Consider the following 26,808-nt stretch of genomic DNA (forward strand, 5'->3'; position numbering starts at 1 on the left):
TAAAATAATAGATCACTTTATTAAAAATAGTCACTTGAGTTTAACTGCAAAACAATTCTATGATTATATTAAGTCATTGTGGTACATCTAAAAAAATAAATCTTTCTTAACACGTTGGAATATAGCTTCTGAAGTCAACAATTCCACCTTTTTGCTCTTAAACAGTTCTTATTTACAACTCAGGTCATTCTTATTATACACAACTCGACAATCCCATAGTATTTCAGTGTGGATTTACACGCGCACCTATGCATAGCTCGTAAAATTTCCCAGATGCGTTCGTGAAATATATTTTGTTTAAAAGGGTGAAAAAAGCCGACCGTCGTGAAGAAAAGCCCCTCGGATAGCTTCCCATGTAAAACAAATCCTTGCTATTCTCTATGTGAACAAAGGGATTAAAACAAAACCCCACAAAGATGTTGAGGGAACAACAGTGAGCAAACACAACTCTTTGCCATGTTTTAATCGGTGGGGTGGGTTTTTTTTTTGAGTTCAGATCTGGCTGAAGAGCTGTGTTAGATCCCCTTCAAATTATGCCGCTTATAAATAGCTGTAAAAATAAGTGGGGCAGATCAGGAAACCTGCCACGAAAATCAAATTAAGACTTTTTTTTTAAAAAAATAAAAAATTGGCAACCATCCAGGAGCTTAAGGCTGCCCCCCCCCCACCCCCCACCCCTTTTCCTTAACACTATGTGGCCTTGCTAAATGGAAAGGAAGTTGTTTGTGTGATTTATTTTTTTTTTTTTAGCAGCATTCTGAATGAAGTTTAAACTGTCAGTTTCTGGTTTTCCCCCCCGCCCCTCCATGCAATGTGCCATAAAGTGTCAGCAGAAGTTGTAAATCCACGCCCTTTGGGGCTGAACTGCCATTGTAGTGTTCGACAAAACACAAAGCCAAAACGAACAACAACGGAGTAAGCTTCCTTCCCAGGAAAACAGCACCCCACAACTCTTTACGTGCTCCGTTGTGACACCTGTTTTAAAGCCATCTTTCGTTCGTGCCGCGAAAGTGTGTGTGTGGTTTTTTTAAAAAACAAGTTTTTCAAATAAATATGTCAATAAATAAAAATGCAGCCGTTGTTTTTTAAAAAGGAAAAAGAAAAACAATAATAAGGTAAAATGAGCTAGATTGTTTTTTTAGCAACATAGGAATAACAACATATAGATTTATTACTAGGAAGAGCGCATTGATTTCCCTGATCAGGAAGCACAAAATGAGGAAGGGAGAGGAATATTTTAATCTCAAAAAAAAAGGGGATTTATTATCCTCAGGGCGCTCGGGAGATTTTTTTTTTTTTTCATTTTAGCAATCCCTATAAGCAATTTCAGGAAGGTGAAGAAGTAAAAATTAAAAAAAAAAAAAAATCCCGACATCCCATTTATTCTTCTGTTATTTTAAAAGTATCACCCGGTTTTCACTCTTTCCTCCCTAAAGAGGCAACAGGGATTGAAATCAATTCACGTTATATTCAATTTTATGCTTTGCTACCTAACATAGTATTTATAGTGCAAGGGAGGAAATGCAAGATCATCTGCATCTCAACTTCTGAATTAAAGAATGGCATCCATTTCTCAGGTACTCCTTCCACTTATCGCAGCGTTCTCTCAAAGCCACATATACCCACATCAATAATCTATCTGATGCATCCTTTTATTTCAGGGGACAAAACCCCATATACCAGAACAGCAGGTCGGTTCTACCCATAAATGATTAAAAACTCAAAAGACTCTCGCTTCATCCATCGCACAAATCTACGGAGGAAAAAGGAACAAGGACACGCACGCCACCAACTGAATCCCAACCGATGTGCAGCTCATCGCCCAAAGACAGAACTTTCGTTACGGCGTCTGGATTCCCAAAGCATCAGTTAACGATGCCTTTATGCAACCTGAAATGTGAAACTTAAAAAGTCAGGTTTGCATCCTAGTTTCCGCAATTCCACCTGTGGAGGTCATGCTAGAACCCAGGTAAGACTTTGAACTGGGACAGAAAGGGGTATCAAGCGGTTGTCCCGTCTTTTCTGCAGCTGTCAGGGTAAACGAAAAAGCTGTGTGATTGGCACCTTCCTTCCAAGAGACGGACCCAAGGAAAGGTGATTCAGTTTGTAAAACAGAGCTATCGGCGTTGCTGCCCTTGGGGGTGGAGAAAAAAATCTACCCTTTGAATGGATGGAAAAATGAGCTATGTACAAGGTCTACCTCTTTCCTTATTCTTAAAATAATTCTTCACGCCCCTTTGTCATTCAGCTTTTTGCGTTGGCCTTGAATGCGTGGCTGATATCACTTCGGACTGCAAGAGGGATGGGCAGAAAACACTGGAGAGTTGTTGGCATCGCATGGCAAACACAATAAAAAGAACGCAACTTTCAGACTGGCGCCAGGAGCAAGTTCAGTCATTCTAAGAATCTTAAGGGAGGAAAGGGCCTTGGGGGAAGCTTATTCGGTTAGTAGTGCAGAGGACAACTTAAATGGCCTTTGGACTTCAACTCCCAGAATTTCTCAGCCGAGAATTCTGCGAGTTGGAAGTCCACAGATCGTAAAGTCGACCTCAACCATTCAGTTGACCTGGTTCCTCAGCCGAGAATTCTGGGAGTTGAAGTCCACAGGTCATTCAGTTGACCTCAACCATTCAGTTGACCTGATTCCTCAACCAAGAATTCTGGGAGTTGAAGTCCACAGGTCATTAAGTTGACCTCAACCATTCAGTTGACCTGATTCCTCAGCCGAGAATTCTGGGAGTTGGAAGTCCACAGATTGTAAAAGTTGACAAGAGTTGCCCAAACCTGTCCAGTTCTTGGTGTACTTTTTTCAGGTGTTCGGCTATAAACTCTACAAGGGGAGGGGGAAACCCCACCTCTCAAAAATACATCAAGAACCCCAACCAGCTGCAAGATATTTCTCCACCACTTGAAAACATGACAAAAACGCCGAAAAAAATTCCACCCCCCCCCCCGAAACATTTTAACACCCGATGGCAGGCGCTCCGATTAAAAGCGCCTCCAATTAAATGAGTAGGATGGAAAATCCAATCAACACCCTCTCTCGACGATTCATACCACACGCAACCCCGGTGCGTTAATTTAAAACGTCGATTCTTGCTAAATCCATTTCGGAGGCGACGCCTGTGAATCTGGGTCAGCGTTTGGATTTTTGGGGGTGACGGGGGTGTTTGTTAGTTTTTGTTTTCATGGAATCTCTCACCCCGCCGGCATCTCCAATTAGGGCATGAACACCTTCTGGCGGTTTGCGATGATCTTGCAACACCAGGGGCATTTCTCCACCGCCTCCGCGCAGTCTTGGCAAGCCAGGTGTCCGCATGGAATGAAGACCACGGAGAGAAGCTTATCCATGCAAATCTTACAGATCTTTTCTTCCTCCAGACGTTTCAACTTCTCTTCTGTACTGAGATCTGCCCAGGGAAGGTGGGGTGGGGGGAGAGAAAAAAAGAGATTTTTATGAGATCCCTTCACCAAGGAGGGGAAAAAATACCTATTCTGACCTTGGCTTCCTTAGAAAGCATAAAGCACAATCTTAGTCCCAGCAAACCTCTTTTATTCACACGGCTGTGAATTATTGTCATTCCCAGTCCGAAAGGCTTCTAAAACAGTCATTCAGGGGAATGCTTATAAACACCCACCTTATCTCCCTTAGAATGCTGCCAGAGAACTAATTGCCACACGCAGGGCAAGGCCAAACTTAGCACAGAGTCAAACAGAACTTTCCAAAACTTGAACCGACCAGATGCAAAAGCTCACTTCCAGTTCGCACTTCTTTTATGTCTTATGGGAGGGGCCAATCATCTCCAAGCTTTACTCCCAAGTCAACCCTGTTTTCTTAATTATTCTTGTCTTCTGGCAGCTCTGCGCATGCGCACACTGGGAACAGGCTCCCGCTGTTCTTTTGCCTCGCTGATGTCTAGCTCCGGAGGCAGCAAAGAACTACCAGATGGCCCTGGCTCCCTCTCTGCCTCTGACTCAGAGCCCTCGTCCGAGCCTTCCCCAGACTCCAGGACTGGCTCATGTTCCTCTGTGTTCATGTTCACTGTCCGAATCTACTGGCGGGCCACAACGTTTTTTTTTAACCAGGTCTTTAGCTCAGGGATATCGAAAACCAGATGTGTCAGAAACCAGACCAAAACCAGGCCACACCACTACCCGAGACTTCTCAGGAAACAACCTGAATGAAAAATTGCTGGTGACCTTCTACCGCTGCACTGTAGAGAGTATTTTAGCTCACTGCACCTGTGTATGGTTTGCCAATTGCAAAGTGGCAAATAGGATAATGCTCCAGAAGGTTAACATCATTGCCCAGAGAATCATTAGTTGCCCTCTCCCCTCCTTGGAAGAGCTTTATAGCTCCCGCTGCCTTAAGAAAGTTCAAAACATTCTTAAAGATCCATCTCATCCTGGGCACCCTTTTTTTTTTTTTTTTTTTTTGAACTATTACCATCTGGCAGCCGGTACAGGGCAATAAAAACAAGGACAAATGGGCTGAAAAACAACTTCTATCCCAGAGCCGTAACTATATTGAATTCTACTGTATAGTGTAATATTAATGCAATACCTGGGGTTTTCAATTCCATTTGTATAGAATGTGAAGGATGTGTGTTTGTGTTTTATTTTTATAGTTACAATGTACACTGAAGATGGCATTTAATTTCGTTGTACGAGGTGCAATGACAATAAAGTCAACTAAACAAACAAACAAACAAAAAAGGACAGGATCCAGTATTCCAAGGGTTGGAAACAGAGAACCTGATGGTTCTCCCAGCAAAGTTGGGAGTCATGAAACTAGAACCTGCAATAAAACTTTTACAATTGCAGACAGTCCTCGACGTACGACCATAATCGAGGCCAAATTTTCCGTTGTTAAGTGAGACATTTAGCAGCAAGGAAGTTTTATCATTTAGTAGCTTTTAGGGGAAAGCTGCTTTCTTGTGAAAAGTCCAGGCTGGACTTTAAAATAAGCCATCTTTTTCGTTGGAGCTTCAGGCCTGCCACAGGCATCCCCACCCCCACAAAAAAAGCGAGTTTGCCTCCGTTTTACAACCTTTCTTGCCAACGTCGCTAAATGAACCACTGCAGTTGTTAAAAAAAAAAAAATAGCAACACACAGTCAGTCGGTGAATCTGGCTTCCCCTTACTGAACTCACAACTCATCTTGTAAGTTGCGGCTTTGCTCGGGGGTCACGTCACACACAACCCCGGGACGGCTGCAACCGTCATAAATATAGGAGCCAGTTGCCAAGCCTCCAAACTTGGATCATGTGACCACGGGGATGCTGCGACGGTCACAGGAATGAACAACGGTCCTTAAGTCGCTTTTTTTTTTCCCCAGTGCCGTCTTTGCTAAATGAACGCTTGTAACTTGACACTTGTACGTCTCAAGGTAGCAAGGCAAACACTTGCAACATCTCTTAAGGCCTGGAGACTAAAACATATGATCTAAAGGAAAGAAGAATTAGGGGCGAGAGGATAGCAGTATTTCAGTATTTGAGGGGCTGCCACAAAGAAAAAGGGGCTCAATTGAGCCGAGGTGGCGCAGTGGTTAGAGTGCAGTACTGCAGCTACTTCAGCTGACTGCTAGTTCAGGAGATCAGCGGATCAAATCTCACCGGCTCAAGGTTGACTCAGCCTTCCATCCTTCCGAGGTGGGTAAAATGAGGACCCAGATTGTTAGGGGACAATATGCTATTTCGTATACTGTCTTTGGTGTAAGCCTGCTCAGAGTCCTCGGAGAGCGGGCGGCATAGAAATATGAATAATAAAATAAATAAATAAATAAATAAACTTATTCTCCAAAGCACCAGAAGGCAGGACAAGAAACAATGGTTGGAAACTGATCAAAGAGAGAAGCAACCTGGAATGAAGGAGAAACTTTCCTAACAGTCCCATCCCATCCTATCATTTTCCTATTCTAGCCTACTCTACCTCTATCCTTTCCCTTTCCTTCCCCTTCCTTCTCCTCTCTATTTATTCCAATCTCTATTCTATTCTATTCTATTCTATTCTATTTCTATTTCATTCTGTTCTATTCTATTCTATTCTATTCTATTCTATTCTATTCTATTCTATTCTATTCTATTTCATTCTGTTCTGTTCTATTCTATTCTATTCTATTCTATTCTATTCTATTCTATTCTATTCTATTCTATTTCATTCTGTTCTGTTCTATTCTATTCTATTCTATTCTATTCTATTCTATTCTATTCTATTTCATTCTGTTCTATTCTATTCTATTCTATTCTATTCTATTCTATTCTATTCTATTCTATTCTATTCTATTTCATTCTGTTCTGTTCTATTCTATTCTATTCTATTCTATTCTATTCTATTCCTATTTCATTCTATTCTATTTCTATTTCATTCTGTTCTATTCTATTCTATTCTATTCTATTCTATTCTATTCTATTCTATCCTATCCTATCCTATCCTATCCTATCCTATCCTATCCCATTCCATTTATTCCAGTCTCTATTCCATTCCATTCATTTCAGTCTCTATTCTATTCTATTCTATTCTATTCTATTCTATTCTATTCTATTCTATTCTATTCTATTCTATTCTATTCTATTCTATTCTATTTTATTCTATTCTATTCTATTCTATTCTATTCTATCCTATCCTATCCTATCCTATCCTATCCTATCCTATCCCATTCCATTTATTCCAGTCTCTATTCCATTCCATTCCATTCAATTTATTTCAGTCTCTATTCTATTCTATTCTATTCTATTCTATTCTATTCTATTCTATTCCATTCCATTCCATTCCATTCCATTCCATTCCATTCCATTTATTCCCGTCTCTATTCTATTCTATTCTATTCTATTCTATTCTATTCTATTCTATTCTATTCTATTCTATTCTTTCCACCAAGAGTGCACGATGGCTCAGCCGTTAAAAAGACGCCGTCCCACGGACAACGGTTCTCTTCCCAACGGAGTTTGTCATAATCCCTTCCTGGCCTAGCATAACTCGGTTTAGTCTACATACAGACGCTGGATGTACAACAATCACCTTTCTGCAGATGGTTTTCTAAGTACGCACTGGGTGTATTATCCCTCTGGGCATTGATTAAATCTGTGACTAGCGCCTCAACCGATTGGTAGCGCTCGGCCGAAAGGCGCTCCTTCCTCTCCACTGTTTGGCTAATCTCCTCCGCGCTGAATCCCATTTGCAACGCGCTCTGGATCGCCTGGCTTTGGAGATGTTTTTCGTCTGCAAAAAGCAAGAGATAAAATCTTGTGAAAGCAAGAAGACCCGGCTAGGAAAGTAAAAGCAGAGCTCGACGGACGGATGCATTCGCATGTGACGCTAAGCTCGGAATACAGACTTAAAGCAGTTCATTTAAGTTCGACCGTTCGAAGGGGAAAAAAGTGATTTAGGACCGCTTTTCACACTTATGACTGTCGCAGCACACCCATCATCATCATCCTCTTTTTAACAACCCCATAATCCCTTGCGGAGTACAGTCTGGGCAACTGAATGGAGCTAGCAGAGTGTTTACTGGCCGGATGCCTTTCCTGTCGCCAGTGCAGAGTTTTGTTCAGCAGATATATTCTCATCGTGCCCAGAGAGAGAAATATCTGCCTCTAGCTAGGATCGAACTCACAGCCTCCTGATTGTGAGGCGAGAGCTCCACCTGTAGGCCACCACACCACTCATTCGCAGCATCCCCCGTGATGTGATCAAAATTCAGATGCTGGGCAACTGGCATGTACGTATGACAGTTGCCGTGTCCCGGGGGGTTGTCACGTGATCCCCTTCAGTGACCTTCTAACCAACAAAGTCAAGGGGGAAATCAGATTCACTTAACAACCGTATGACCAACTTAACAATTCACTTAGGTACTGTGGAAAGGAAGGTCGTATAATGGGGCAAAAGCTCACTTCACAACTGTTTCACTTAACCACAGAGAGGTTGATCTCAACTGTGGTCGTTAAGATGAGGAGTACCTGTATTTAGGTCAACACACTTCGTAGACAAAATGATAGGGGAATGGATTTGGATTTGAGGTGGGTCAGATATCAATCAGAATTGTTCTACAGTAGTGGCCAAAATTGTGGAAACCTTTTGGGAAAAGTGTATTTTCTAAAACTAGCTAATAACGCCACTTTTTGGGGGGAGTAGTACCATAAAATTATATATCAATGGAAAGATAATTTGATCAAGAATGTCATGCAATAACTTTTATGAAGGATTTGCTATTAGAATAGCAGTTACAGTATAAAGAAGAAAAGTGAAACCCGTAGAAAAAACGAGCTATACAAAAATGATCACCATGTTTATTTAGTTGGGTAATCTTTAGCATAGATTAAGGCCTTACAATGTCTTCCCATGGAGTGAACCAAGTCTTTTAGTTCTGCAGCTGTTCTAATGTGAAACCAAGATTGAATGATTGCTTTTATTAACTGGGTTTTATTGCTGGATCACTTCTGACTAACAAGTTTCTTTTGTCGCCTCCATAGATTTTCCATTGGGTTAAGGTCTAGGCTACTCCCAGGCCATTCCAGCAGTGGAATAGGATTATTATTATTAAGCCCTAATAAGCAGGTATATACAAAAGAATGAAGGCTATTGCTATAAGTGCATTGTAAACCGCCCTGAGTCTTCGGAGGAGGGCGGCATATAAATTGAATAAATAAATAAATAAATAAATAAATAAATAAATAAATAAATAAATAAATAAATAAATAAATAAATAAATATCTTACTGAAATACCACTGTCCTAATTTACACCAATATTAGCCTGAAAGTTTTGCCAAACTAAATCAACAGGTGTGTGTGTCTGTTTTTTTTTTTTTTCCTTTGCAAAACATTTGTAAACACCGTTAAGAGAAAAAAAAATGCAAATTAAGCCATTGGAATTGACTCATAATGACAGCAAGTAATTAGAACTGATCGCAACCGAGACGTTCAGGATATACGTTACCTTCAATCGTTAAAACTTTCTCAGGTTCTTCCGTCTATAAAGAAACAAATAAATGGTATTTAGAAGGGTTGCACTGGATTGGAATCAAATTTCTGCTGGCTCATTCAGTAAATGCTTGTGCAAAGAAAAAAAAAAACTGATAAGAGTGTCACAATCAGTAGCTTCTAGTACTGTTTATTTACGCTGACCTAGCAGCTTTACGGCCAAAGCATTCTGGGACTTGAAGTCCACACATCTTAAAAGTTGCTCAGGTTGACAACTACTAGCTTACGGGGTTACATAATAAGATTCCATTAGGATGGGAGGTGGGGGGATAGATGTTGTTTGAGGAAGGGGCTGAGCCAACTGGTAGGTAATCTTACAGCACATGGCCAGATGGTCTCATCACCCAAGGTGAAACAACACAGAGTAATGTCAGGATTGGCAGGAATAAAAGTCAGCCAGAGAAAAGAGCAAAGAGCAAATGGTGGGAAGTGAACCGACAACAATATTCCACAACAGCCGAGTTGGTTTTTTTCCGTCTAGAAATCCTTGCATAGGAAGTCTCAGGAGGTTTTTTTTGCAAGTTGAAAAGGTAAAGGTTTCTATTCTACGGTGTGGTGCTCCTCTCAGTTTCTTAGTCGAGAGAACCAGCGTTGTCTGAAGACAATCTCCACGGTTATGTGGCCGGCATGACTGTATGCCAAAGGCGCATGGAATGCTGTTACCTTCCCGCCGAAGTGGTACCTATTTATCTACTTGCATTTGCGTGCTTTCGAACTTTCCCTGAAAATAAGACCCAACTGGTAAATAAGTCCTAGCATGATATATTTTTTTTTCCTCCCCAGGATGCTCGTAATATAAACCCTACCCCCAAAATAAACCCCAGTTAAGATCCGTCAGCCAGCTGGATGCATTTAGTGCCTTATTTTCCCGAAAATGAGACCTAACTGAAAAAATAAACTCTAATGCATATTTTGGAGCAAAAATTAATATAAGACCTGGTCTTATTTTCAGGAAAACACAGTAGGTAGGCAGGAGCTGGAGCAAGTAACGGGAGCTCACCACATTGTGCAGTGCCAGGGTCTCAAACCCAGTCTGTCAGCTCTCCAGCTCAGCGTCTTTAATGGCTGAGCCATCATGCCCCCTTTTGCAAGCAGACACTCCTAAATTTAAGGCGAATATTTATAGCTGACCTATAAATCTCTCAAGTCCTTCAAACCGGAGTAATGCATTCTCTTCTCTTCCTCCACACCTCTGTCGGCTACATAGATAGATACACACACATCCAGAGCTCCCGAGATCCTCAAGTGACAAATATCACAGTTTGCACTTGTCAGTTCATTTCTGCGAGCAAATCGCTTAGGCCGCTCGCCGCCGTCAACAAGGAAACAGGAATCAAATCAGTTAAACGTGGCCTTTTCCGTGGCAGCAATTAACCTTTTCAGCTGCGGATGGGAACGCCATCTGCTCACGGGGAGACAGCTGGAGAGACCGCGGGATAGTAACTCAAGCCTTTCTACTAATTTAATTGGCTCGATGCATGCATGATTTAAAATCCACATTCATCCGAAAACTAGAGTCCCTGCAGAGTTGGTTTGAGTGCATGGAGGAAGCAAAGAGAAAGAGAGAGAAAGAGAGAGGAAAAAGTGAGAAAGAAAAAGAGAGGGTGACGAAGAGGAAAAAGAGAAAGAACAACAGACAAAGAGAAAAATAAAAAAAAAGAGAAAAAGAGAAAAGGAGAAAGAAAAAAGAGAGAAAGAAAGAAAAAGAAAGAGAAAGAAAGAAAAAAGAGAAAGAGAAAGAAAGGATAGAAGGCAGGAAGAGAAAGAGAGAAAGAAAAAAGCAAGAGAGAGAAAGAAAGAAAAAGAGAAAGAAAGAAATGGAGAAAGAAAAGAGAGAAAGAAAGAGAAAGAAAGAAAAAAAAGAGAAAGAGAAAGAGAAAGAAAGGATAGAAGACAGGAAGAGAAAGAAAAAGAAAAACAAAAGAGAGAAAGAAAGAAAAAGAGAAAGAAAGAAAGAAAGAAAGAAAGAAAGGAAGGAAGGAAGGAATGGAGAAAGAAAAGAGAGAGAGAGAAAGGAAGTCAGGAAGAGAAAGAAAGAAAAAGAAAAAAGCAAAAGAAAGAAAATGTAAAAGATAGAAAGAAAAAGAGAAAGAAAAAAGAAAGAAAAGAAAAAGAAAGAAAGAAAAAAAGAAGAAGACAGAAGTCTCTTTCCAACAAGACAGACACTCCAACAAAGAAAAGGCAGACTTACAGTTGATTCTGGGGGCAAAGACTTTAAATGAACGCCATTCACAAAAGCTTGTCCCTTTTCTTCTCCCAGGTATTTGCACCTAGGTACAAAAGGTGGGAGCAAAATGAGCCACGCTGAAGGCACCTGAAGAAAGCAGGCATCTAATTCACAGATTACAATGGCAACTTTTCTTGGGGGAACAAACAGCCACCCTGATCTGAACCCACACAACCCACAGTGCCCTAAAGCAGGCTGGACACGGTCCAGGTACCTGCAAAACTGGATTCAGAAGAAGTCTGATTAGGTGACCTCAATTATCTTCTTGCTGTCGAGAAAGCTTTTCCCCAAAAGCATCCTTAATAGCATAAGGAATAAAGACTCCTTCCTTGGGCCGGGGGTTGGACTAGAAGGCCTCCAAGGTCCCTTCTGACCCTATGATTCTATGAGCAACATTTAATGTAAACAATTGGCTCTTTAAAGCAACCCTTTTCTACCACTCACTCGCCCCTGGGGCTCCATCACACCTCTTAAGAGTCGTCCTTGGAGGTCTTCCAGCCCAGAAGTCTCCAACCTTGGCCACTTTTTTTTTTTTTTTTAACTTTAATTTATATGCCGCTCTTCTCCGGAGACTCAGGGCGGCTTGCAATGTGCTAAGCAATAGCCTTCATCCTTTTGTATATTTATACAAAGTCAGCTTATTGCCCCCACAAACTGGGTCCTCAATTTACCTACCTTAGAAAGGATGGAAGGCTGGCGGACTTCAACTCCCAGAATTCCCCAGCTAACTTTGCTGGCTGGGGAATTCTGGGAGTTGAAGTCCGCCAGGCTTAAAAGTGGCCAAGGTTGGAGACCCCTGTTCTAGACCAACCCCCTGCTCAAGCAAGATGGCGAACCTGTGGTACGTCTGCCACAGGTGGCACGTGCAGCCATATCAGTGGGCACGCCAACTCAGCTCTGGCGCACACGTACGCGCCGGCCACCTGATTTTCAGCCCTTTTGGGCCCACCAGAAGAAGGGAAACAGGCTGTTTCCTGCCTCCGGAGGGCCTGGAGGGGGTGGGGAAGGCTGTTTTCGCCCTCCCCAGATGCATAGAGAGGATCTGGAACCAGGCGACAAAGAAAAATGGGCCTATCGGGCCATCGCGTGCCAGGAGCAGAGGGGGGGAGGGAGGGCGGGTTGGATGCGCATGCACAGGGCAGGGCGCGTAGAATTATGGGTGTGGGCACGCGCACAAATGCGAACCTCCCCCATGCCCCCCTTCCTGGCACGTGATGGCAAAAAGGTTAGCCATCACGGCCCTATAGCATTTCCGACAAATGGCTGTCTTATCTCTTCTTAAAAGCCTCCAGCGATGAAGAACCCACAACATCTGGTGGCAAGTGGTTCCACAGCTTAATTGTCCTCACTGTTAGGAAGTTTCTCCTTAATCCCAGGTTGCTTCGCTCCTTGATTAGTTTCCCTCCATTGCTTCTTATCTTCCCTTCTGGTGCTCTGGAAAATAAGCTGACACCCCCGCCCCCCCACTCTTCTTTGTGGGGTTATCATAGCCACTACATAATCTGGTTGATTGGTCCATCAGGAAGTTTCTTCTTACTTCTAGGTGGCTTCTCTCCTTGGTTAGTTTCCATCCATCGTTTCTCATCTGGTGCTTTGAAAAATTGCTTGACTCCCTCTCCTTTGTGGCAGCCCCTCAAATATTGGAAGACTGCTATCCTTTCACTCCTAGTCCTTCTTTTACACTAGACTAGACATACCCAGTTCCTGCAACCGTTCTTCATGTTTTAGCTTCCAGCCCCCTAATCATCTTTGTTGCTCTTCTCTGCACTTTCTAGAGTCCAAAGCTTTCCGCTTCTGACACATTTGGTTTGTGATATCCCTGAGCTAAAGATCTGGTAAAAAAAAAAACATTGTTGTGGCCCGCCAGCAGAGCTAGCAGCAGAGTCGGACAGTGAGGAGGTTGGGGAGGAACATGGACCAGCCCTGGAGGCTGGAGAAGGCTCGGACGAGGGCTCTGCGTCGGAGGCAGAGAGGGGGCCAAGACTGTCTGGCAGTAATCAGCTGCCTCCAGAGCTAAACAGCAGTGAGGCAGAGGAACAGCTGGATCCTGTTCCCAGGGTGCGCCTACGCAGAGCTGCCAGAAGAAAAAAACAGCTAAGAAATCAGGGTCGACTTGGGAGTAAAGCCACAGGTGGACGATGAATGGCCCCTCCCATAGAAAAATAAAAGAGGAGCGAAAGGGGAGTGGCCTTTTGCAGGAAACAATTCGTTCCGTTTGTTCGTTTGGTTCAGGAGTGTGAAGATCTGTCCGTCAATCTCAGAGACTCTGTGCCAAGTCTTTCCTCGCACAGCAACGCATTTGGAAAATATTTACATGGCAGCTTTCCAAGGCAGATAAGGTCTGTGGTCATAAACACACCTTTGAAAGACTGTTTGCTTGGCCTTTGCTGAATGTGAACGAGAGGAATCCACATTTGTTTAAGAAAAGGGGTTTTGTCGAGACCAGGATTCTGCTTCGTGCTTTTTGGGGAAGCCTAAATCAGAACAAATATTGCAAAGCAACTCCCATCCCAAGATACAATCTGAAAAGAGTGAAATATTCCTACCCAGGATACCATCTCGCGTGCTCCTCCCATGGATCTTCGCCCGCCTTCCATTCCTTCAGTCCCCCACCGCAGGAGAAGCATTCGACGCCGTCAGCGATACCTGGTTAAAAAGCAGTTCGTTCATGAACATAAAACTCTTTTGACTGCAAATGCAGGTAGTCCTCAACGTACAACAGTTCATTTAGTGACCATTCAAAATTACAATTAAGAGCCGCGGTGGCGCAGTGGTTAGAACGCAGTACTGCAGGCTACTTCTGCTGACTGCCGGCTGCCTGCAATTTGGCAGATCACATCTCAGCAGGCTCAAGGTTGACTCAGCCTTCCATCCTTCCGAGGTGGGTAAAATGAGGACCCAGATTGTTGGGGGCGAGAGACTGACTCTGTAAACCGTTTAGAAAGGGTTGTAAAGCACTGTGAAGTGGTGTATAAGTGCTATAGCTACTTTCCTTCCTTCCTTCTCTCCCTATCCATCCATCCATCCATATCAGCTCTAGGTTGACTCAGCCTTCCATCCTTCCAAGGTGGATAAAATGAGGACTTAAGATTGTTGGGGACAAGAGGCCAACTCTGTAAACCGCTTGGAAAGGGCCGTAAAGCACTGTGAAGTGGTGTATAAGTTTAAGTGCTATAGTTATCTTCCTTCCTTCCTTCTTTCCTTCCTTCCTTCCTTCCTTCCCATCCCATCCCATCCCATCCCATCCATCCATATCAGCTCTAGGTTGACTCAGCCTTCCATCCTTCCAAGGTGGATAAAATGAGGACTTAAGATTGTTGGGGACAAGAGGCCAACTCTGTAAACCGCTTGGAAAGGGCCGTAAAGCACTGTGAAGTGGTGTATAAGTTTAAGTGCTATAGTTATCTTCCTTCCTTCCTTCTTTCCTTCCTTCCTTCCTTCCTTCCTTCCTTCCCATCCCATCCCATCCCATCCATCCATATCAGCTCTAGGTTGACTCAGCCTTCCATCCTTCCAAGGTGGATAAAATGAGGACTTAAGATTGTTGGGGACAAGAGGCCAACTCTGTAAACCGCTTGGAAAGGGCCGTAAAGCACTGTGAAGTGGTGTATAAGTTTAAGTGCTATAGTTATCTTCCTTCCTTCCTTCTTTCCTTCCTTCCTTCCTTCCTTCCCATCCCATCCCATCCCATCCCATCCCATCCATCCATATCAGCTCTAGGTTGACTCAGCCTTCCATCCTTCCAAGGTGGATAAAATGAGGACTTAAGATTGTTGGGGACAAGAGGCCAACTCTGTAAACCGCTTGGAAAGGGCCGTAAAGCACTGTGAAGTGGTGTATAAGTTTAAGTGCTATAGTTATCTTCCTTCCTTCCTTCTTTCCTTCCTTCCTTCCTTCCTTCCCATCCCATCCCATCCCATCCCATCCCATCCATCCATATCAGCTCTAGGTTGACTCAGCCTTCCATCCTTCCAAGGTGGATAAAATGAGGACTTAAGATTGTTGGGGACAAGAGGCCAACTCTGTAAACCGCTTGGAAAGGGCCGTAAAGCACTGTGAAGTGGTGTATAAGTTTAAGTGCTATAGTTATCTTCCTTCCTTCCTTCTTTCCTTCCTTCCTTCCTTCCTTCCCATCCCATCCCATCCCATCCCATCCCATCCCATCCCATCCCATCCATCCATATCAGCTCTAGGTTGACTCAGCCTTCCATCCTTCCAAGGTGGATAAAATGAGGACTTAAGATTGTTGGGGACAAGAGGCCAACTCTGTAAACCGCTTGGAAAGGGCCGTAAAGCACTGTGAAGTGGTGTATAAGTTTAAGTGCTATAGTTATCTTCCTTCCTTCCTTCCTTCCTTCCTTCCTTCCTTCCTTCCTTCCTTCCCATCCCATCCCATCCCATCCCATCCATCCATATCAGCTCTAGGTTGACTCAGCCTTCCATCCTTCCAAGGTGGATAAAATGAGGACTTAAGATTGTTGGGGACAAGAGACCGACTCTGTAAACCGCTTGGAAAGGGCCGTAAAGCACTGTGAAGTGGTGTATAAGTTTAAGTGCTATAGTTATCTTCCTTCCTTCTTTCCTTCCTTCCTTCCTTCCTTCCCATCCCATCCCATCCCATCCCATCCCATCCGAGGTGGGTAAAATGAGGACCTAGATTATTGGGGGCAAGAGGCTGATTCTGTCATCCGCTTAGAGAGGGCTGTAAAAGCACTGTAAAGTGGTATATAAGTCTAAGTGCTATTGCTACTTTCCTTCCATCCTTCCATCCTTCCTTCCTTCCTTCCTTCCTTCCTTCCTTCCTCCCTTCCCTTCCCTTCTCTTCCCTATCATCCATCCATCCATCCATTCATCCATCCATCCATCCCAGCTCAAGGTTGACTCAGCCTTCAGACCATGGAAAGTCAACAAGGAAGTCGGATTCACTTAACAACCGTGTTACTAACTGAACAAATGCAATGATTCACTTAACAACGGCGGCAAGAAAGGGTGTAAAATGGAGCAAAACTCACTTTACAAACGTTTCACTTTAGCAACATAAATTTTGGGCTCCACTGCGGTTGTAACTCGAGGACTACTTGTACTCTCTGCACTCCACAAAACTCCCATTCAGAATTGGACGCTTGGCAACCGGCTCATAGTTATGACGGTTGCAGTGTCCCGGGGGGGTGGGGGGAGGGGTCACCTGATCCCCTTTTGCGACTTTCTGACAAGCAAAGTCAACGGGGAAGCCAGATTCACTTAATAACTTTGTTTTCTAATTTAACAATTGCAGTGATTCACTTAACAACGGTGGCAAGAATGGGTGTAAAATGGAGCAAAACTCACTTAACAACCGTCTCACTTGAGCAGCAGACATTTTGGGCTCATTTGTGGTCATGAGCCAAGGATGATCTCTAAGGAGGGATGTTGGGTTTGGCAGTGTGTGTGTTGTGGCCCGCCAGCGGCCTGCTCCCTTAGCCTATTTAAGGAGGAATGCTGATTGCAGCAAGCTGCAGGAAACAACTTTAGTTCGTTTTTCTTTGCGTTTGGATTTCTCTGCAACATTGCTTCTGGGCTTTCTGCCAACCCTAGTAAGACTCTGATTACCTTATCTGTGGATTCTGGCAGGCTGTTAAGAACGTTTATTAACAGCCTGCATTTGCAAAAAACTGTGTTATTTGAGTAAACTAAGTTTTGTTTAGACTTTGTGTGTGCTGCATTCTTTGGGATCCGTAGCTGGGGCAGAACAGTGTGTGTGTGTGTAGATTGTGTGAACCCAATCAAGGGGGACCCATTGCAAAATCCGGCCTCCACTTACCTAGACTGTAAAAGCCTGCGTGAGCAAGCCGCTCCTTGCTCACCGAGTAACTCCATGCCCCAAAAGTCTGGAGGCGCTTTGCAAAATCTGCCATGGAGGGGTTATGAAGAGGAGGAGGAAGAGGGGGCACCCGGTGGGTGCTGCTTCTCTCCAGCTGTCCATTCCCTGGCTGATGGGTAACATTCCCAACGTTCCCCACATCGTGTCCGAGGACGAAAAAGCACCTCGGGAAATGCCGCCGGTGTTCCGACCACGCCTGATCCCCCGGTTCCCAGTTTTTCAACTTCCCCCCGCAACAAAAACACTCCACTTCGTCCTCCACGCCTCGGTAATAGAGCCCCGCGTTGGCCAGCTCTTCCGGGGTGACCGGCGTGTAAGGAGGCCAGTGTTGAAAAGATCTCAGCCGGACCTCTTCGTTGCACATGGCTGGGTTTTGAGGATACTGGGAGCCTGAGAGATCCACCACTTGCCTGGTTCTTAACAAGTAATCGGCCTCAAAATCGGAAGACAAATCGGAATCGGTTGGGATGGAGGTGGCGGCGGCCGGTTCTCTTCCAGGGGGACCGTTTGGGAGGCCGGAAAGTAGACGACCCTCTTCGAAGTTGGCATCGTTGATAAAGGGGCAGTTCGGAGAGACAATTTTGTGCCTTCCAACCACCGAATCTCCCTCTTCCCATCCTTCTAGGGTCTCAAGGCAGCTAAAGCATTTGACTTGGTCTCCTTCTCCCGTGTAGAAGAACCCAGCCCGGGCTAAGTCCGAGGAAGAAACGGGGCAGCGGCTTGGAAAACGGGCAAAGGTTTCTTGTCTGGAAGTCAACTGAGCCAAGTCTGGTGCGGGATCCTCCGAAATGGGGCCATTACACGTCATCCCTCTCGCGGACGGAGTTTCCTCCAGATTTCCTAAATAAAGAGAACACATGCAACGTTAAGAGAGACACCGCAAAGATAATGTTAGTAGGACATCATCATTGGAAAGCAAAATCACAAAACTGCGTCATGCTGATTTTCGGCCAGGTCAAAATTCACTGGAGAAAGCAATTGTGTTGGGAAGAGTTAGGGCAGCGATGGCGAACTGTTTCGGCACCGAGTGACCAAACTGTAATGTGCATGCACACATCTGCACACGTGTGCACCGGAGCCCCAGAAACTTGAAGACTAGGTGGCCGGCACGTATGCGTGCGCTGGCCCACTTGTCTTCTGGTTTCTGGCGTATGCATGCGTGCTGGCCAGCTGGTCTCGTGCGTGCTGAAGCGCCAGAAACCGGAAAAACAGGTGGCTGGTGCACACGTTTCTGAGGCTCCGGCACACGTGAAGACCAGCTGGCCGACACGCATGCACACGCCAAAAACCAGAAGAGCAGCTGGCGACAGCGGGCATGCCCACAGAGAGGGCCCTCATAGGTTCGCCATCACAGAGTTAGGGGGTAAAAGGGAAACCAGGCTGTTGATGGACACCCATCCAAGCTGAAACCAGCCAGAATGCAGAACAACTCAAAGAAGGAGTGCAAGATCAGAAGATGTGGAGGGACCTGGCTCATAGAACCACCAAGAGTTGGACACGACTGAACGGACAACATCAACATAGTAGGACCATCTTCAAAGCACCTTGAACGTGGCATGGGAGGGGGGCAGTCTACCTAGGGGGCTGTCTTCGTCCCATTAGAGAATAACAAAGAGTTGGAAGGTACTTTGGAGGTCTTCTAGATCAACCTTCTGCTCCAAGCAGGAAACCTTACATCATTTCGGACCAACGAGCTGTCCAATCTCTTCTTGATAACCTCCAGTGTTGGATCACCCATAACTTCTGGAGGCAAGTCGTTCCACTGATTCATTGTTCTCACCGTCAGGAAATTTCTCCTTAGTTCTAGGTTGGTTCTCTCCTTGATTAGTTTCCATCCATTGCTTCTTCTCTTGCCTTCTGGTGCTTTGGAGAACACGTTAGATCATCCTAACAGGTCAGGCAGGGAAAGGATGTTGGGGACCACATCAGTTAAAGAATTCCAATGAGGGGGGACCAGGAAGAGAGCCTTCTTGGCAATTGATCAAGAGCCTTGATGGTACAGTGGTCTAAGCACCCTGTTATTAAGACCAGCTGCCTGCAATTTACTGCTGGTTCGAATCTCTCCAAGGCTCAAGGTTGACTCAGCCTTCCGTCCTTTCTAAGGTAGGTGAAATGAGGACCCAGTTTGTGGGGGCAATAAGCTGACTTTGTATAAATATACAAAAGGATGAAGGCTATTGCTTAACGCATTGTAAGCCGCCCTGAGTCTCCGGAGAAGGGCGGCATATAAATCAAATAAATAAAAAAAAATTGCCCCCCCTCTCCCCTCCAGAAGTGAGGTGAGCCCCTATTCTCCTGGCCCTCTGAAAAGGGATTCAAACATGACTGGGCAACCTTACATGGGGAGCCCCAAAGGACCATCATCCACAGGGTTGGTTAGCACCCTGAAAGTCCTCCCTTCGCCTTTTAGCTCATTTTAACAGCGTCAAAATCATTCTCGCCTCCTTCTACATTTTGTAAATAAAAAACAAACAAACCCTATAACCTGTTTTTTTATATTTTAACATTTTATGGTACAGCGCCCAGGTGGTTTCAAAATGTGAAAAAAAAATTAAATATTTTATTGATTAAATGTCTATGCCACCCAACTCTCTTACAAGGTGATTTCCGGGAGGCTTTACAAATTAATAGTTGATAATTTTGTATTTAAAGTTTGAAATAAAATGTTGTTTTATTTAAAACCCTGAAAGCAGCATCCTTCTCCATCCTCAAGAGAGCAGGTCTAGCAGAAAATTTAAAATGTTCTTTTCATGGCTAGGGAAAGCTCACACTTCCCCAACTATGGACCAGCCTGGCTGAATATGCAGAATTTTTGTTTTCCTTTCTTGTCAGCTGACAAAGTGGAAAAACCAGTTTGAAAGATTGGGAAATTTCCCACAGCAAACTCCCACAACATGTGACTCTGAGAGTTGTGTGTTTCCTCACCTTTTCCTATACTTCTCTTATTTTGACACTGGGGTCAAATCTAATTTTTTTTAAAAAAAAAATCTTTAAAAATCTCCATTTATTTACTTACTTACTTACTTACTTATTTATTTATTTAATAAATAGTTAATTTACTCAGAAAGTTAATTATTTAACTTTCTGAGTCGGGATTCTTTATGCACAGTCACTCATGCTCTCGTCACTTCTCGCCTGTACTACGCTAACGCTCTCTACATGGGGCTCCCCTTGAGGAGCACCCGGAGGCTCCAACTGGTCCAGAATGCGGCCGCGCGGCTGATCACGGGAGCGACATGGCACTCCCATATAACACCTCTCCTGCGCGAGCTGCACTGGCTCCCGGTGGTCTTCCGGGTGCGCTTCAAGGTGTTGGTCCTCACCTTTAAAGCGCTCCATGGCTTAGGGCCAGGGTATTTACGAGACCGCCTGCTGCTACCGATAACCTCCCACCGGCCAATACGCTCTCACAGAGAGGGCCTCCTCAGGGTGCCGTCGGTCAATGTCGGCTGGCGGCCCCCAGGGGAAGAGCCTTCTCTGTGGGAGCACCCGCCCTCTGGAATCAGCTGCCTCCCGGAATACGGCTGATTCCAGATCTCCGCACTTTCCGTAAGGCCCTGAAGACGTTTTTATTTCAGCAAGCCGGCCTGGCCTGAATAGGTTTTAGGGTTTTTTTTTAAATTGTATTGCTAGGGGTTTTAAATTGGGGCGGCCGTTTAATTTAATTTATTTTTAATTATTTTAACTTTTATATTGTATGTTATTTTAATTCTCGGCTGTTCACCGCCCTGAGTCCCTTCGGGGAGAAGGGCGGGATATAAATTTAATAAATAAATAAATAATTTATTTATTGGTTCGATTTATATGCCGCCCTTTTCCGGAGACTCAGGGCGGCTTACAATGCGTTAAGCAATAGCCTTCATACTTTTGTATATACCTGCTTAGTAGGGCTTTCGGCCCCCCCTAAGCGGTGTTCTATTTTATACAAAGTCAGCTTATTGCCCCCACAATCCGGCTCCTCATTTTACCTACCTCGGAAGGATGGAAGGCTGAGTCAACCTTGAGCCTGGTGAGATTTGAACTTGCAGTAATTGCAGGCAGCTGGTGTTACTTAACAGGGCTTTAGTCTGCTGCGCCACCAGGCTCCATTATTATTATTATTATTATTATTATTATTATTATTATTATTAGTTAATCTTTAGTGAGATTCACAGCCTTTGAGGCTGGTTAATAGCTCAGCAGCTCGAGTCCTAACCAAGGACCTAGGAACTGTTAAGGTATCGTCGGAGGATGTAAGCTGTTCCGAGTAAGGTGGTTTTTTGTAGAGTCAAAATGTTCAAGTCCGGCAAATTAATTTTATTTATTTATTTATTTATTTATTTATTTATTTATTTATTTATTTATTTATTTATTTATTTATTGTCGGAGGATGTAAGCTGTTCCAAGTAAGGTGGTTTTTTGTAGAGTCAAATGTTCAAGTCCGGCAAATTATTAATTAATTAATTAATTATTATTTTTTCCTTCCTTCTTGCCATGCTGGTTTCTACTAATTGCTTAGGAAAGGAAGGAAAAAATAATAATTAGGAAGGAAAAATAATTAATTAATTAATTAATTAATTAATTAATTAATTTTTTTTCCTTCCTTCTTGCCATGCTGGTTTCTACTAATTGCTTAGGGGATAAAAAAACGAGCAGGAAATGATGGGTGGAGTGATGAATAACGTGGGAAGGTTTCACCAATCTGAATCCTCATTTTCTCCCAGGAAGAATTTTATCCAGCCACTCCATTGGGTTATGCCTGAAGCCATTTCCATCTGCCAAGCATCAATCCCTGGAGCCATAAATCCCTAAATTTAAGCTCGAAGGTTAATCAGCTGAGCAAAGGGCGAGCGTCCCGACGACCTGCCCACGCGAGAAGGCGCTTTTTACGCCAGCAAAAATCCCCTATTTTTCCTTCCCTCCCCCCTTTCTAATTCCCCTTCTTAGCAGTCTTAACCCCAAAAGCTGGGAAACGAAACTCTGGTGCCGGGAACCAAAAACCCACCGCAGGCATGGAATGCAAGCTGCTAACCCGCGTGGCGGTGGCGTCCCCACGCGGGACACGACTCCACCCGCCCGCCCGCGTGGAAGGAAGAAAGATCGAGAGATTTCCGCCCTTCCCTTTCCACCTAGCCGGGTCTGGCAAGGTGGAAAAAAAAAAAGACTTCAGCCGGACTATTTTTGGTGGATTTGCCTTTTATAACCCCCCCCACTCCCCGCGTGGGGATGCATTCCCACGACCCGCCGCGCCCACGCGTGTTTTGCAATGCAAAAAGTCCCAGATCCTGGAGGGGAAAACGGGGGCGAGGAAAAAAAGCATTTGGGAAGGGCGAAGGGAAAACCCGGGTATTGCAGAGAAGCGGGGTTGCAAAGCCCATTCTCCGCAGCCCGCAGGATCCCGGCTGGGGATGATGGGGATGGGTGTTCCCAATGCAGAAGGGCGTCCAGCGGCGGGGGGGGGCTCCGTTTGCCCCTCCGCCCCGCAGAGAAGCCGGGTTGCACAACCCATGCTCCGCAGCCCGCAGGATCCAGGCTGGGGATGATGGGGATGAGTGTTCCAAAACTCCCAAGCGCGGTCCATTTGCCCCTCCGCCTCCGCAGAGAAGCGCGGAGTTCCAAAGCTCATTCTCCGCAGCCCGCAGGATCCCGGCCGGGGAAGATAGGGAGGGGTGTTCCCGTTGCAGCCGGGTCCGTACGCCCCTCCGCCCGCACGTTAGCGGGGTTCCAAAGCCCATACTCCGCAGGAACCAAGCCGGGGAGGATGGGGAAGGGTGTTCCCGCTGTAAAAGGGCAGCCAAGCGGGGTCCGTTTGCTCCTTCCCCCCCTACAGAAGCGGGGTTCCAAAGCCCATTCTCCGCAGGATCCCGGCCGGGGATGATGGGGATGGGTGTTCCCAATGCAGAACGGCGTCCAGCGGGGGGGGGGGCTCCGTTTGCCCCTCCGCCCCGCAGAGAAGCCGGGTTGCACAACCCATGCTCCGCAGCCCGCAGGATCCAGGCTGGGGATGATGGGGATGGGTGTTCCAAAACTCCCAAGCGCGGCCCATTTGCCCCTCCGCCTCCGCAGAGAAGCGCGGAGTTCCAAAGCTCATTCTCCGCAGCCCGCAGGATCCCGGCCGGGGAAGATAGGGAGGGGTGTTCCCGTTGCAGCCTCCGCAGAGAAGCGCGGGGTTCCAAAGCCCATACTCCGCAGGAACCAAGCCGGGGAGGATGGGGAAGGGTGTTCCCGCTGTAAAAGGGCACCCAAGCGGGGTCCGTTTGCCCCTGTCCCCCCCCCCCTCTACAGAAGCGGGGTTCCAAAGCCCATTCTCCGCAGGATCCCGGCCGGGGATGATGGGGACGGGTGTTCCTGGGGGGGGAAAGGTTCCCTCCGCCCGCACTCACCCCGCTTGTCCGGCCACTCTTCGCCGGGGACGCGTTCGGCCAACCCGAAAAATGGCTGCTGGACCTCCGGCTCCTTCTCTCCCTCCGCAGCCCGGAGAAGGAAGAAGCGCCTCCCCGCGGCCTCGGGGAGGAGCTGCCGGAGGATCGGGCGCCCCGCCGGACGGAGGACTCGGCTGGCTGCAGCAAACCGGAGGGTCGCCCGGGAAAAATGCACGGGTGGGTGAGTGGGAGAGGGTCTCCCGAGGGTTGCTGCCTCGCTTCCCTCGACCCTCCTTCAACTCGGATTTTGCAAAGAGCCCCCCCCCCCCCCGCGCGGACCCGCAAAGCGAGCGGAGCGCGTTCACACGTGCAAAGCCTGCATCTTTCCCCGCTGCAATTGGAACGGTTGGAGCGCGCGTCAGCACGCTGGTCCCCATGCGGTCTGCAAGCGAATTGGTGTGGGTCGTGCAAGGGGGAAACCCACCCACCCACCTCTGACCCTTAGTCCTGAAACCCGAGTTGAGCACTGTCTTGGGAATGGCAGGATTGTCCCAAAGGTGTTTATTTTTCAGGAGGCAACTGGAGTTTCTTGTTTTGTTTTGTTTTTACTTTTGAAGAGGTTTCGCTTCTCATCCAAGAAGCTTCTTCAACTCTACAGTATAGTGGGGAATGGAAAGCTTGGCACTGTCTTGGGAATGGCAACCTCAGGATTGTCCCAAAGACACTTGTTTTTTTTTTTTTCCCAGGAGGCAACTGGACTTTTTTGGGTTTTTTTTTCCTTTTGAAGAGGTTTCGCTTCTCATCCAAGAAGTTTCTTCAACTCTACAGGATAGTGGGGAATGGAAGGATTGGTTGAAGCACTTGGAGTTTTATCTGTGGTCCTCAGGTGACCCTGAGGACCACAGATAAACCTCCCAAGTCCTTCAAGGACCCTCTAAAACAGTGTTTCCCAGCCTTGACCCTTTGAAGATGTATGGACTTCAACTCCCAGAATTCCTCAACCAGCCATACAGTCTGGGGAATTCTGGGAGTCGAAGTCCATGCGTTTTAAAAAAGCCAAGGTTGGGAAAACACTGCTCTAAAAGGATGCAAAGGACCAGCTGTCTGCAAGGAATATAAATCCTTCCATTCCCCACCCACCAAGTCAGAGCTGAAGAAGCTTCTTGGAGGAGAAGTGAAAGGTCTTCGGAAGAAAAGCCAAGAAATTCCAGTGGCCTCCTGAAAAAAGCATTTTGTCCTTTGGGTGACATGAGAATCTCTACAGACTTCAATCTCAGGATCGCAAAAAAAAACAAAAAAAAAGGCAAAAAGGAATCACGGACTGGAAGAAAATTGCACCCTAAGATCGACTTGAGGCCCAAATTTGGGGGTTGGCTGGTTGGAAAGTCCTACCACCCTCCCAACTGATGCTTCCCACTACCCCACCCACGATGCACAGCTCCTTTGGATTGCCTAGCCCCACGTGAACCCCCTTGACTAGGCAGCTTTTGCCAAGGAGCCTTGATAGTACAGGGGTTTAGTGCACCCTGTTATTAACATAGCTGCCTGCAATTTCTGCTGGTTCGAATCTCTCCAAGGCTCAAGGTTGACTCAGCCTTCCATCCTTTCTAAGGTAGGTGAAATGAGGACCCAGTTTGTGGGGGCAATAAGCTGACTTTGTATAAAATATACAAAAGTATGAAGGCTATTGCTTAACGCACTGTAAGCCGCCCTGAGTCTCCGGAGAAGGGCGGCATATAAATCAAATTAAAAAAAAAAAAAAAAAAAGGAGGGTCGAGGTGGGCTGGTTTGAATGGAAAAAGAGACCCTGTCCTGATATCTTTGCAAACAGGCAGGCGCAAAAAGATGAATTCACCCAAAATGCTAAGCCCTAGCCAACATAAGGGCTTAACCATGGTTTCTTATAGGAATAGAATTTAGACTTATATACCGCTTCACGGTGCTTTCCAGCCCTCTCTAAGCGGTTTTACAGAGAGCCTATTGCCCCCAACAATCTTTTTTTTTTTTTAATTTGATTTATATGCCGCCCTTCTCCGAAGACTCAGGGCGGCTTACAATGTGCTCAGCAATAAATCTGGGTCCTCATTTTACCCACCTCGGAAGGATGGACGGCTGAGTCAACCTTGAGCTGGGATGGATGGATAGGGAAGGGGAAGGGGAAGGGAGGGGAAGGAAGGAGGGAAGGAAGGAAGGAAGGAAAGAGAAAGAGAAAAAGAAAGAAAGAAAGAAAGAGAAAGGAAGGAAGGAAGGAAGGAAGGAAGGAAGGAAGAAGCAAGCTTTGGGCTTAAACTTATACTGCTTCATAGTGCTTTTAAGCACTCTAAACGGTTTGTAGAATCAGCCTCTTGCCCCCAATAATCTGGATCCTCATTTTACCCACCTCGGAAAGATGGAGGTCTGAGTCAACCTTGAGCTTGTATGGATGGATGGATAGGGAAGGGAAGGGAAGAGGAAGGAAGGTTTGTAGCTTTGGACTTAGACTTATATACCACTTCACAGTGCTTTCACAGCGCTCTCTAAGCGGTTTACAGAGTCAGCCTATTGCCCCCAACAATCTGGGTCCTCATTTTACCCACCTCGGAAGGATGGAAGGCCGAGTCAACCTTTGAGCCTGGTGAGATTCGACCTGCCAAACTCGCTGGCAGGCAGCGATCCGCAGAAGTAGCCTGCAGTACTGCGGGGATTTGAACCACCACGCGCTGATCCGACATCCATCCGGTTTTGCACGCTTTAGGGACGTGCATCGCACATTGTCTCGCAACCCACTTTAGAAAGCTCGTACTTTTTTTTTTTAACAGATTAACAAAGTTGGAAGGGACCTCGTTAGGTCATCTAGTCCAACCCTCCAGCCTTCCACTCCCAGAATTCCCCAAGCCAGCTACTTGCTGGCTGGGTGTTAGAAACCCCCAAAACCCTCAAAAGTCCTTCAGATCGAGACCCACCACTGATATAACGGACCACACACACACACCCCAATCATTGGGGGGGGGGGTTGTTCCAAAACCCCGACGACCATAATGCACCGTCCCTCGAACCTCCGCACAATCTATGGCTTTGCCTTAAACCCGGTTTGTGGCTTACGACCCACCCATCCAACCAACCAAGCAACCGCCTGTTCCCATAGCCGAGGCTTCCCACCAGCGCCGCATTTAGCGGACGAAAGGAAAGCTTCTCCGGATGAGGATTGATTCTGCGGTTCACCTACCGCAGCCTTTTTTTTTTTTTCTTCTTCTTCTTCTTTTCTCTCCGTCTCCCTCGCTTCGGCTCGGGGAGTTTGAGGTTGCTGTTTGACGTCCCCGCCGCCGCCGTTTTTTTTCCCCTCTTTCACCTCCTCCGCTTCACCACCTCCTCCTTTTGCTCCGCCTCCTCCTCCTCCTCCTCCTCCCCCCCCCGTCCTCTT

At 45.9% G+C, this 26,808-nt stretch overlaps 1 protein-coding gene across 2 annotated transcripts; it reads right to left on the reverse strand.

Annotated features, from left to right (window-relative positions):
- On the reverse strand, window positions 1–26,659 carry XIAP (X-linked inhibitor of apoptosis). 2 transcript variants are annotated; one of them, XM_070951884.1, is made up of 7 exons: window positions 26,614–26,659; window positions 17,008–17,907; window positions 13,754–13,853; window positions 11,172–11,250; window positions 8,937–8,970; window positions 7,021–7,221; window positions 1–3,410 (listed from the first exon to the last, which is right to left on the reverse strand). In XM_070951884.1, the coding sequence occupies exons 2-7, from the start codon at window positions 17,873–17,875 to the stop codon at window positions 3,220–3,222; spliced, it is 1,473 nt and encodes a 490-aa protein (XP_070807985.1). In that variant the 5' UTR covers window positions 17,876–17,907; window positions 26,614–26,659; the 3' UTR covers window positions 1–3,219. The 2 variants fall into 2 exon arrangements, with proteins under 2 accessions (XP_070807985.1, XP_070807984.1); XM_070951883.1 differs by lacking the exon at window positions 26,614–26,659 and adding an exon at window positions 23,430–23,509.
- Between the last annotated feature and the right edge of the window lie 149 nt (window positions 26,660–26,808).

The sequence above is a fragment of the Pituophis catenifer genome, unplaced genomic scaffold (assembly GCF_029215685.1).
Source record: "Pituophis catenifer annectens isolate HBS135680 unplaced genomic scaffold, rPitCat1.0.hap2 SCAF_11, whole genome shotgun sequence".
Taxonomy (NCBI): domain Eukaryota; kingdom Metazoa; phylum Chordata; class Lepidosauria; order Squamata; family Colubridae; genus Pituophis; species Pituophis catenifer.

What these genes read in the sequence shown, in the direction of transcription:
- XIAP (XM_070951884.1), bottom strand. Translation starts at nt 17,875, where the DNA reads ATGACGTGTAATGGCCCCATTTCGGAGGATCCCGCACCAGACTTGGCT. An exon ending in CTTTGCCCCCAGAATCAACT is followed by an intron (nt 8,971 to 11,171) that starts GTAAGTCTGCCT and finishes GTTTCTTTATAG; the next exon opens with ACGGAAGAACCTGAGAAAGT. An exon ending in GAAAGTTTTAACGATTGAAG is followed by an intron (nt 7,222 to 8,936) that starts GTAACGTATATC and finishes TGCTTTTTGCAG; the next exon opens with ACGAAAAACATCTCCAAAGC.